Consider the following 13,231-nt stretch of genomic DNA (forward strand, 5'->3'; position numbering starts at 1 on the left):
ATAACATAAGAAGTATTTGCAGAACTCAAAATACCTTTTAGAAACTACTAAAGACTGTTTTGTTAATTTGTCTATTTGTCTATATAACGTACCATATATACATTATGAAACAGCAATAACAAACTCTTAAAATCACCACTGGTGTAAAAACTAGGTCAGAAATAACACTCCCCCCATCCACCCATGTGATATTCACGTATTCTTCAACCTGCCTTCCCAAATCCAAAGGTCATCACACCATGAAGTCTGTTTTATCATTCTCCCATGGATGTGTGCACGTGTGTGATTTAATTACATACACAACTCTAAACTATATACTATTTGCATGCTTTTAGTTTCATGAAAAATTGTATTGCTTTAATTCAACAATTGTCAAGGATTTAGCCATACTGTTACACGTGTAAATTATTAATTCACTTGCAAAGCTGTCAATATTCAATTTTACAAATATACCGAAACATTTATTCAAAAAAAAAAAACTGACTATGCATATCTGAAGGCATTTTTACTCAAAACCAGATGCACAATTTAACACACCTAACAATATTTAACATTCTTACCTGCAAACCATATTTTACTCTTATTTTCTTTAATTCTTTTCTCCTTTCCAATTCTTTCTCCTCCTTACTTAGTGTTGGACCAACTAAAAGAAAAAAGTGAGTCTGGTTAAAAAAAAAAAAAACGTGAAATCTGATGGATTTTATGTAAAATCAACACTGTTATTTAATAATAAAACAACTAGTAGTATTAGTATCTCACTGGCAGATTAACCAAAAGTTCAAATAAACATTAATGTAAAAGGATCTCAGGTTATGACATCCTTTTAGCATTTTGGTAACTAAATCTACTTATAAAGCAAACCAAAACCCAAAGATTATAGGAATATTATAGTATAGATACCAACAGAAACATTGATCATCTTTTGTTGATATTATTGTAAGAGAATCCCAAATACAGAATTATTGTTAATTTTCCAAACAAACATAAGCATGTACAAAAGAAAAGCCAAAGAACCCAAGATTCACATCACTGTGGAATGTGCCACACTCGTTTTCATAACCTAGTATCAGAAAATAAAAACTACACAGCGAGTATGTATAGTTGGTATTTCAGGAAAATACTGATGTGAAAAAAAATTACTTATTACTTGAGAGTATTTAAATGTTAAAAGTCTTAGATGAGTGGACTTTAAAGCAAGATCACAACCTCTTACAGTGGTATAGATCAGCATAAACGTTAAGTAGGAAAGTAAATACACCAACCAGTAACTTTTTTTTTTTAGATAATTATTTTTTATTGAAGGGTAGTTGACACACACTATTACATTAGTTTCAGGTGTACAACACAGTGATTGAATATTTATATACATGATAATTCTAGGTATCAGCTATCACCATACCAAGTTGTTACAATATTTTGACTATATTCCTTATGCTATACATTATATCCCGGTTACTTATTTATTTTACATTTTTGTGAGGGCATCTCTCATATTTATTGATCAAATGGTTGTTAACAACAATAAAATTCTGTATTGGGGGGGTCAATGTTCAATGCAATCCTTAATCCATCCCAAGCCTAATTTTCATCAGTCTCCAATCTTCTGAAGCATAACGAACAAGTTCTTGCATGGAGTACAAATACTTACATAGTGAATAAGTTACATGGTGAACATTACAAGGGCAGTCATCACAGAAGCTTTCGGTTTTGCTCATGCATTATGAATTATAAAGTCAGTTCAAATATGAATATTCATTTGATTTTTATACTTGATTTATATGTGGATACCACATTTCTCTCTTTATTATTATTATTTTTAATAAAATGCTGAAGTGGTAGGTAGATACAAGATAAAGGTAGAAAACATAGTTTAGTTTTGTAAGAGAGCAAATGTAGATGATCAGGTGTGTGCCTGTAGACTATGTGTTAATCCAAGCTAGACAAGGGTAATAAAACATCCACGGATGCAGAAGATTTCTCTCAGAACAGGAGGGGGAGGGTCTAAGCCTCACGTCTGTTGATCCCCAATTTCTCACCTGATGGCCCCCCTGCGACTGTGCCTATCTTAGGTTGTTCATCCCTTGAGGAATCTTACCCGTCTCTGGCTAACCAGTCAAGTTCCAGGGCCATACAGGGAAACGTTAAGTTGGTGAGAGAGAAGCCTTATTGTTTAAAAAGGTTAGCTTTTTACTTCTTTGCATATTTATGTCCTGTGGCTTCTATGCCCAGCATTTGTCTTGAGGTGTCTTTACCACTTGGAAGAATTATGATACTCAATAAATTCGATAGGTGGCACGAATTCTATTTAAGGGTTGTAATTAGGAAGGAAGAAGAAAAGCTATAGAAGTAGCAGGCAGAACAAAACCTGGGAAGATTGATTATTTCTTTGACATATCTTCTTGTAGAGTAACTTCAGCATGTATAGGTTTTAAACTACTAATTAAATTGTGCACACACATTAACATAATAGGAGTACAGTTACATAACCAAAGCATACCTGTAATTACCAGTCATCTCTAGTGGAACTAAGAAAACCAGTTAGGCACCTTAGGCATTTGTGAAAACTTATCTATGATATGGTGGATATTGTCCAACTGTACTTGAACAGTCTGAGAGAAATCAGACAAATTAAAACAACCCATTCCTGGGAACTGTTCACATCGCATATGTTCTTTTAACCGTAGAGAGTCTGTAGTCGTAAGATTTTGGAGCGCTACAACTTGCACTTCTCCTAATTCTTGGTTGAGTTCCAACAGTATAGATCCAGTCAAATTTGTTGTTTTACTTTATGCACAGGCCAGCTTAGATATCTCCTTCTTCCTTCCAATGGCAAGTCCAGGAACCGGTGGGATGAGTGCATCTACAGCTGTAGCAGTGCGTGAATCTTTGTTGGGGTTTTTTGATGATCATCATCTGGCATGAGTCTTCCCAAGAGTGCTGATGTTGGAAGTTCTTTTTCAAAGCGTATGTTAGTTCATTTTCAGGGTAGCCAAATTAGGCTTTGATCGTCTGTATAAACACAAACAGACCCTTTGCCCACACTTTGATATGCCCTTTATATCATTGTGTAGAACTCACTGGAGGTCACCACACAGGAACTGCTTTTTTTAAAATTTTTTTATCATCAATCTACACATACATGATCAATACTTTACTAGGCTCTCCCCTATACCAGGTCCCCCCTATATACCCCTTTACAGTCACAGTCCATCAGTGTAGCAAAATATTGTAGAATCATCACTTGTCTTCTCTGTGTTGTACAGCCCTCGCCTTTCTCCAAACCCCCCAAGCATGCAAATCTTAATACCCCCTTTTTCTCCCCCACCCCTTATCCCTCCCTACCCACCCATCTTCCCCAGACCCTTTCCCTTTGGTACCTGTTAGTCCATTCTTGAGTTCTGTGATTCTGCTGCTATTTTGTTCCTTCAGTTTTTCCTTTGTGCTTATACTCGACAGGTGAGTGAAATCATTTGGTATTTCTCTTTCTCTGCTTGGCTTGTTTCACTGAGCATAATACCCTCCAGCTCCATCCAGGTTGCTGCAAATGGTATGATTTGCCCTTTTCTTATGGCTGAGTAGTATTCCATTGTGTATATGTAGCACATATTCTTTATCCATTCATCTATCAATGGACATTTAGGTTGCTTCCAATTCTTGGCTATTGTAAATAGTGCTGCGATAAACATAGGGGTGCATCTGTCTTTCTCAAACTTGATTACTGAGTTCTTAGGGTAAATTCCTAGGAGTGCAATTTCTGGGTCAAATAGTATGTCTGTTTTGAGCATTTTGATGTACCTCCATACTGCTTTCCACAATGGTTGAACTAATTTACATTCCCACCAGCAGTGTAGGAGGGTTCCCATTTCTCCACAGCCTCGCCAACATTTGTTGTTGTTTGTGTTTTGGGTGGTAGCCATCCTTACTGGTGTGAGGTGATACCACATTGTAGTTTTATTTTGCATTTCTCTGATAATTAGTGATGTGGAGCATCTTTTCATGTGTCTGTTGGCCATCTGTATTTCTTTTTTAGAGAACTGTCTGTTCAGTTCCTCTGCCCATTTTTTAATTGGGTTATTTGTTTTTTGTTTGTTGAGGCATGTGAGCTCTTTATATAATCTGGACGTCAAGCCTTTATCGGATGTGTCATTTTCAAATATATTTTCTCATACTGTAGGGTTCCTTTTTGTTCTATTGATGGTGTCTTTTGCTGTATAGAAGCTTTTCAGCTTAATATAGTTTCACTTGTTCATTTTTGCTGTTTTCCTTGCCCGGGGAGATATGTTCAAGAAGAGGTCACTCATGTTTATGTCTAAGATATTTTTGCCTATGTTTTTTTCCAAGAGTTTAATGGTTTCATGACTTACATTCAGGTCTTTGATCCATTTTGAGTTTACTTTTGTATATGGGGTTAGAAAATGATCCAGTTTCATTCTCTTACATGTAGCTGTCCAGTTTTGCCAGCACCATCTGTTGAAGAGACTGTAATTTCTCCATTGTATGTCCATGGCTCCTTTATCAAATATTAAATGACCATGTACATTTGGGTTAATGTCTGGAGTCTCTAGTCTGTTCCAGTGGTCTGTGGCTCTGTTCTTGTGCCAGTACCAAATTGTCTTGATTACTATGGCTTTGTAATAGAGCTTGAAGTTGGGGAGTAAGATCCCCCTACTTTATTCTTCTTTCTCAGGATTGCTTTGGCTATTCAGGGTCTTTGGTGTTTCCATATGAATTTTTGAATTATTTGCTCCAGTTCATTGAAGAATGTTGCTGGTAATTTGAGAGGGATTGCATCAAGTCTGTATATTGCTTTGGGCAGGATAGCCATTTTGATGATATTAGTTCTTCCTAGCCATGAGCATAGATGAGTTTCCATTTGTTAGTGTCCCCTTTAATTTCTCTTAAGAGTGACTTGTAGTTTTCAGGGTATAGGTCTTTCACTTCTTTGGTTAGGTTTATTCCTTGGTATTTTATTCTTTTTGATGCAATTGTGAATGGAATGGTTTTCCTGATTTCTCTTTCTATTGGTTCATTGTTAGTGTATAGGAAAGCTACAGATTTCTGTGGGTTAATTTTGTATCCTGCAACTTTGCTGTATTCCGATATCAGTTCCAGTAGTTTTGGAGTGGAGTCTTTAGGGTTTTTTATGTACAATATCATGTCATCTGCAAATAGTGACAGTTTAACTTCTTCTTTACCAATCTAGATTCCTTGTATTTCTTTGTTTTGTCTGATTGCCGTGACTAGGACCTCCAGTACTATGTAAAATAACAGTGGGGAGAGTGGGCATCCCTGTCTAGTTCCCGATCTCAGAGGAAAAGCTATCAGCTTCTCGCTGTTCAGTATAATGTTGGCTGTGGGTTTCTCATAAATGGCCTTTATTATGTTGAGGTGCTTGCCCTCTATACCCATTTTGCTGAGAGTTTTTATCATGAATGGATGTTGAATTTTGTCAAATGCTTTTTCTGCATCTATGGAGATGATATGATCATGTGGCTTTTGTCTTTCTTTTTGTTGATGTGGTGGATGATGTTGATGTATTTTCGAATGTTGTACCATCCTTGCATCCCTGGGATGAGTCCCACTTGGTCATGGTGTATGATCCTTTTGATATATTTTTGAATTCGGTTTGCTAATATTTTGTTGAGTATTTTTGCCTCTACGTTCTTCAGGGATATTGGTCTGTAGTTTTCTTTTTTGGTGGGGTCTTTGCCTGGTTTTGGTATTAGGGTGATGTTAGCTTCATAGAATGAGTTTGGAGTATCCTCTCCTCTTCTATTTTTTGGAAAACTGTAAGGAGAATGGGTACTATGTCTTCTCTGTATGTGTGATAAAATTCCGAGGTAAATCCATCTGGCCCAGGGGTTTTGTTCTGTGGTAGTTTTTTTATTACTGCTTCAATTTCGTTGCTGGTAATTGGTCTGTTTAGATTTTCTGTTTTTTTCTGGGTCAGTCTTGGAAGGTTGTATTTTTCTAGGAAGTTGTCCATTTCTCCTAGGTTTCCCAGCTTGTTACATATAGGTTTTCATAGTATTCTCTAATAATTCTTTGTATTTCTGTGGGTCCGTCGTGATTTTTCGTTTCTAGTTTCTGATTCTGTTGATTTGTGCTGACTCTCTTTTCCTCTTAATAAGTCTGGCTAGAGGCTTATCTATTTTGTTTATTTTCTCGAAGAACCAGCTCTTGGTTTCATTGATTTTTGCTATTGTTTTATTCTTCTCAATTTTATTTATTTCTTCTTTGATCTTTATTATGTCCCTCCTTCTGCTGACCTTATGCCTCATTTGTTCTTCTTTTTCCAATTTTGATAATTGTGACATTAGACCATTCATTTGGGATTGTTCTTCCTTCTTTAAATATGCCGGGATTGCTATATACTTTCCTCTTAAGACTGCTTTTCCTGTGTCCCACAGAAGTTGGGGCTTAGTGTTGTTGTTGTCATTTGTTTCCATACATTGCTGGATCTGCATTTTGATTTGGTCATTGATCCACTGATTATTTAGGAGCGTGTTGTTAAGCCTCCATGTGTTTGTGAGCCTTTTTGTTTTCTTTGTAGAATTTATTTCTACTTTTATACCTTTGTGGTCTGAAAAGTTGGTTGGTAGGATTTCAATCTTTTGGAATTTACTGAGGCTCCTTTTGTGGCCTAGTATGTGGTCTGTTCTGGAGAATGTTCCATGTGCACTTGAGAAGTATGTGTATCCTGTTGCTTTTGGATGTAGAGTTCTGTAGATGTCTATTAGGTCCATCTGTTCTAGTGTGTGGTTTAGTGCCTCTGTGTCCTTACTTATTTTCTGTCAGGTGGATCTGTCCTTTGGAGTGAGTGGTGTGTTGAAGTCTCCTAGAATGAATGCATTGCATTCTATTTGCTCCTTTAGTTCTGTTAATATTTGTTTCAGGTATGTTGGCACTCCTGTATTGGGTGCAAATATATTTACAATGGTTATATCCTCTTGTTGGACTGATCCCTTTATCATTATGTAATGTCCTTCTTTGTCTTTTGTTACTTTCTTTATTTTGAAGTCTGTTTTGTCTGATTCCAGAATTGCAACACGTACTTTCTTCTCTTTGTTGTTTGCATGAAATATCTTTTTCCATCCCTTGACTTTAAGTCTGTGCATGTCTTTGGGTTTGAGGTGAGTCTCTTGTAAGCAGCATATGGATGGATCTTGCTTTTTTATCCATTCTATTACTCTGTGTCTTTTGATTGGTGCATTAAGTCCATTTACATTAGGGTGATTATTGAAAGGTATGAACTTATTGCCATTGCAGGCTTTAAGTTTGTGGTTACCAAAGGTTCAGGGTTCGCTTCTTTACTGTCTTACTGTCTAACTTAACTCGCTTGTTGAGCTATTATAAACGCGGTCTGATGATTCTTTATTTCTCTCCCTTCTTATTCCTCTTCCTCTCTTCTTCATATGTTGGGTGTTTTGTTCTGTGGTCTTTTTAGGAGTGCTCCCATCTAGAGCAGTCCCTGTAGGATGCCCTGAAGAGGTGGTTTGTGGGAGGCAAATTCCCTCAACTTTTGCTTGTCTGGGAATTGTTTAATCCCTCCTTCATATTTAAATGATAGTCGTGCTGGATACAGTATTCTTGGTTCAAGGCCCTTCTGTTTCATTGCATTAAGAATATCATGCCATTCTCTTCTGGCCTGTAGAGTTTCTGTTGAGAAGTCTGATGATAGCCTGATGGCTTTTCCTTTGTAGGTAACCTTTTTTTTTTCTCTCTGGCTGCCTTTAATACTTTGTCCTTGTCTTTGATCTTTGCCATTTTAATTATTATGTGTCTTGGTGTTGCCTTCCTTGTGTCCCTTGTCATGGGAGTTCTGTGTATGTCTGTGGTCTGAGAGGCCATTTCTTCCCCTAGTTTGGGGAAGATTTTGGCAATTATTTCTTCAAAGACACTTTCTATCCCTTTTTCCTCTCTCTTCTTCTTCTGGTATCCCTATAATGCGTATATTGTTCCTTTTCGATTGGTCACTCAGCTCTCTTAAAATTCTTTCATTCCTGGAGATCCTTTTATCTCTCTCTGCATCAGCTTCTCTGCGTTCCTGTTCTCTGTTTTCTAGTCCATTAATGGTCTCTTGCATCTCGTCCATTCCGTTTCGATGTCCTTCCACAGCTTGTTTTATTTCTGTATTCTCCTTCCTTAGTTCTTGCATATTTCTCTGCAAGTCCATCAGCATGGTTATGACTTTTGTTTTGCATTCTTTTTCAGGAAGACTGGCTAAATCTATCTCCCCAGGTTCCTTCTCAGGGGAAGATGTAGCAGATGCCGAAGCTGTCTGGGTTAGTCTTGTCTGGATCATATTTTTTTTGTCTTTTCATGTTGACAGGTGCTATTGACTGTCAGCTGGGAGGGCCAAACTTTTCACTTGCTCCTGGCCTTTCTTTACTGGAACAACTGCGACCCCTAGTGGCTTGTGTTGTGTAATTGCATGTACGCTGGGTCTTTGTGTCTTGCCCTCCCAAAGTGTAGGAATTTTCCTTTCTGCCTTTCTGTGGGCGTGTATTGCTTAAGGTTGTTTCTCTGCTTTCGCAGCGCCCAGAGGGGTAATGGATGGGGGTGGGCTGTTTGGCTGTTTACCTCTGTGAGGGGTCTCAGAGCTGTTGCCCAGGGGTTTAGTGCTAGTGCTCCCGGTTTTCCCTGTAATTTCCAGCCACTGGGCTGTGATCTGTGTTGTTTCCGTCTAGCTGTTAAATCCCTGTCCCTTTAAGACTTTTAAAAAGCACTCGCATTTCTTTGTTACAGGGGCATCAGCTTCAGCACCCGCTCAGAGGTCTTGCTGCACTATTTCCCTAGTTTCCAGCCCTCCACGCATGCACTGTGCGCTCTGATGCGGGTGGCTGGGGCTGGGTGTTTAGCAGTCCTGGGCTACCTCTCCCTCCTGCTGGGAGGTAGGGGGAGGTGTGCTCGGGTCCCACCGGGCCGGGGCTTGTATCTTACCCCTTTCACCAGGCGCTGGGTTCTCATGGGTGTAGATGTAGTCTGGCTGTTGTCCTGTGTTTTCTGGTCTCTCTTTTAGGATTAGTTGTATTTTTGTATTTTCAAAACTATACATGTTTTTGGGAGGAGATTCCCACTGTCCTACTCACTCCACCATGTTGGCTCCGCCCCCTCCCAATAACTCTTAATACCTAGTTTGTCCTGTTATTTTCTCTGTTATATTATTGTTTGACAGAGTTTAACTGGGAATGACTTTTTCATATCAGTAAATAAATATTAAAAGGAAACCACTCTTTATTATAATTATGTCACAATTACCCTTTAGAAGGACATTTAGCTATCACTGCAATGCAGCTTCAAAAGCCTACTGAACTGCATTACCAAAAACAAAGTCAATGATTACCTTTCCTGGTCAGAAAGGAATTTAATACTATAACTGCACAGTAAAATTATTACATAGAAAAATCATAATTTATTAGTTTAGATTTCAAATTTCAAATACATGTAATTTCTTAGTTTCATGTGATAACACTCAGTGAAATATAAATGCACCTCAACACAGTATTATATCAATTAGATATGAACCTAATAGCTGATACTTTTTTTAGAATACTCCAATGAATTAAAGACAACAGTTTACATGCCTAATAATATGGTTCACATACCAAAAGAATCATCCTTCTTATCAAGACGAAGGTGAGCTCTAACCTGCCCTGGTTCACAACCATCACAGGTATCACTGCCAGGGTGAATGTGAAAGGACAGCACAGTCTCTCCAATTTTTACTTCATCTCCATGCTCAAGTACATAAGGATCACATTTAGTTTTAGGCTACAGGGGAAAAATTATAAAACAGAAATCTTAGAGTTACATATGGCTATTTTATCTCTACTATCATGTATGATTTCAACAAAAAATATTTGAGATGGTTCTTAATGAGATAGACACACATTTGACACACCCATGCACAGATTGCCACAACTTGAGAATGATCTGTAAGTTCTACTAGTGGAGAAGTAAATAGCTGAACTGAGCAACTTCTAATTTTTATGTTATCAAAATCCACTAATCTCCCTATGTCCATGCCCAATCCTACCAAAGAAATATCCATCTGAAATTCAATCTATTACCAAAATGAGTTATCATCACATTCAAAAAGATGAAGTGTTAAGGGGATAAGTGCATAATTTCCATTTCTCCCTCTTCTTTTCTCTTTTCTCTCTGAAGTAAAATTAATTCAGTTTTATTTCATTTTTGATTCTTACAGACTAAGAATAAGGCCTCTCTCTCTCTCTCTGTTCAATACATTCATTATGTGCCATGCACTTTGCTACAAGTTGGGGATAGAAGAGTTAACCGGATAGCCATAGCCCCTGCCTTGCAGGAGTTTCCAGTCTAACAACATTTCCATTAAAACAATTTTTTTTCATTAAAACAATTTTTTTTAAAAACACACAAAAAAGAAGGGCCCCTGAAATTGCTATAGTTACATGTATTGTAAATAACTTTAATATGCATTTATCTCTAAAAATAAGGCACAGATAATTAGAAGTTAAAACTCAACAGTCAAGCATCCACTTACACACTTTTTCAGCCCTTTCTGGGAATTCCCTTCCACATTAAACATTTGGGTTTGAATACTAATCTGAAGTAAATGATATATAGTAACTAGAACCTTCAAGAATAAAAAATTTTAAGTCAATTTTTAAATTATGCAAGTAATTAATTAATACATACACACTCACCTGAAGAATCTGTTTTCCATTAACAATTGTACCATTTTGACTGCCTTGATCCACTAGGACATAACTTTGTAAGTCATGGTCAAAATAAATTTCTGCATGAAACTTAAAAAAAAGCCAGGTAATTACAAAGTAATATATATAAATATATATATCTAACCATGATAACATCTGGATGTGATGGACTTTATGAAAATTTAACTTTTATTATTTTTAATACTTTTTTCTGAATATAAAAGTATTATAATGCTTCTGATAGAAATGTGGAAGCTACAGAAGAAAAAGTCACCTATAATTCCATCTATAATTACCATTAATAACTCAGTGTGTGTCCTACCTTTTCAACTATTATAATATAGTTGCAATAACACTATATATATAATCTGAAATCATTTTTTCACCCAATGTAAGTGTATCATTAAAAATTCTTAATACAAAAGTTGATTTGAAACATTCAAGGTCAACTTCTCAGTTATCCAGATTTTCAGTATTCAGGACTCATCACTCCCTCCCCCTCCTTGCTCTGCAGCCCTTTGTGTATGAAACACATTATGTGAAATTCTGCATAAGTGAATGTCACTGTATTGCTTATGGTTACTGCTTATATTAGTTGAGATTTTTGTTCACCATTCAATGCATAAAACAGTGCTTCACATATATTAGGCATGTACTCAATACATATCTATTTAATTGGATAAAGATGTGTATAGAAATATTTAAAATTTCCTAATTAATACACTGCTAGTGGAATGTAAAATGTTGCAGCTACTCTGGGTCAGACAGTTCCTTGAAAGATTAAACAGAGAGTTACTATGTGACCCAACAATCCTATTCCTAAATATGTATCAAGAGAAATGAAAACCTATGTCCAAACAAAAACTTGTACATGAACGTTCAAAGCAGCATTATTCTTAGTAGCGAAAAAGTGAAAGCAATGCAAATGTCCATTAATCGATGAATAAACAAAATGTAATATACCCATACAATGGAATATTTGACTATTAAAATACTGATACATGCTACAACATGTATGAATCTTGAAGACATGTTAAGTGAAAAAGCTAGTCACAAAAGACTACCATGATTCCATTTATATGAAATATGCAGAATAGGCAAGGCCATAGAGACAGAAAGTAGAACAGTGGCTGTCAAAGGCTGAGGAGGTTGGCAGAAAATGGGGAGTGACTACCATAGAGTATGATGTTTTTCATGATGATGAAATGGTATTGTCAGAATTTTTAGTTCTTTCAGGCATTAAGTTGATTGCAGTAATGGTCACACAACTCTGTGCATATGTTAAAACCTTTGAAATACATACTTTCGATGGGTACACCGTATATGGTATGTGGACTATATCTCAAAAAAGTTCTTTTTAAGTTTCATAAACATAAACTTACTTTAAATACACCAAAGACTACATTGGACTTATCTACCCATGACCCAACTTTAATGAATTGTGTCATATTTACCTCAGGTATTTAAAAGAAAATAAATTATTATCCATCAATATGTATCTCCCTTTGTCCATCCCCCACCCTTCCTTTCCAGAAGTTTTTGATGTTTATTTAAGCATGATGCATCTCTTTAGACTTCTACCAATATGTATGTATCTATAAACTACGTTTATTTTACCTAATTTGGAACTTGATATAAATGGGAATCAGACTGCATGAATTTTTTATTGATTTAATTTATATACAGGAAATACATGGGTCTTAAATATACAGTTTGATGAGTTCTGATGAATGCATGCTACTGTATATATATTTCATTTCTTTGGGTATTATATTGTGAGGTGCGTTTAGTTGTGGTGCACACTTGTGCCATTTTGCTGAATGGTAACCCACTGTATGGATGTACCCAATCTATATATTCTTCTGATGATGGACATCCAGGTTTTTTCCAAAGTTTTATTATTTCTAAAAAATGTTTCTTTGAAGGTTCTTATATTTGCCATCCTTCTTGTGGACAAACAAGTCTTTCTCTGGGACATATACTTAGGAATAAAATTGCTAAGCCATAGGATATATAAATCTTAAATTTTATTACATATTGCCATATTGTTTTCCAAAGTGATTATATTAATCTACATTCCCAACAGCAGTCTGTAAGAACTCTGTTGCTTTATGTAGACTTATTCAATACTTGATATTGAATACCAGAATTTTTAGTTTTTGCAAGCATAATAAGTATGAAATTAGATCTCATCATTGTGACTTTAATTTGCATTTCTCTGATTACTATTGAGGTTAAACCTTTTCTTATATTCTTAGCCATTTAGGTTTTCTCTTCTGTAAATTTTCTCTTTATGTCCTTTGTTGAATTTTTTCAATTGGGTTTATTTAGAATGGTAACTATAACAAAATATTTAAACAGTTTCAAGTTTTTTGACTTGAAACATCATTTCAAAGAGCTTTTCTAAATTATGCTCTAATAGGAATGATACGTAATAAATATGAATGAAAACCATTATCTAGGCTTCATTTATATTTCTTAAATTACTAGGAAGATCTAATGGTTTTCATATATTAACCATGGCATTTCCT

At 36.0% G+C, this 13,231-nt stretch overlaps 1 protein-coding gene across 2 annotated transcripts in view; it reads right to left on the reverse strand.

Moving 5' to 3' along the window:
- AGGF1 (angiogenic factor with G-patch and FHA domains 1) overlaps nt 1–13,231 on the reverse strand; it is a 55,776-nt gene that overhangs the window by 20,199 nt on the left and 22,346 nt on the right. The window contains exons 9-11 of one of the 2 annotated variants that reach the window (XM_073234914.1): nt 10,689–10,790; nt 9,609–9,774; nt 561–643 (exon numbers count right to left, since the gene is read on the reverse strand). In XM_073234914.1, the coding sequence (XP_073091015.1) occupies nt 561–643; nt 9,609–9,774; nt 10,689–10,790 (351 nt within the window). The remainder of the gene's footprint in view (nt 1–560; nt 644–9,608; nt 9,775–10,688; nt 10,791–13,231) is intronic. The other variant, XM_073234916.1, reaches the window with a different exon arrangement.

The sequence above is a fragment of the Manis javanica genome, chromosome 1 (assembly GCF_040802235.1).
Source record: "Manis javanica isolate MJ-LG chromosome 1, MJ_LKY, whole genome shotgun sequence".
Taxonomy (NCBI): domain Eukaryota; kingdom Metazoa; phylum Chordata; class Mammalia; order Pholidota; family Manidae; genus Manis; species Manis javanica.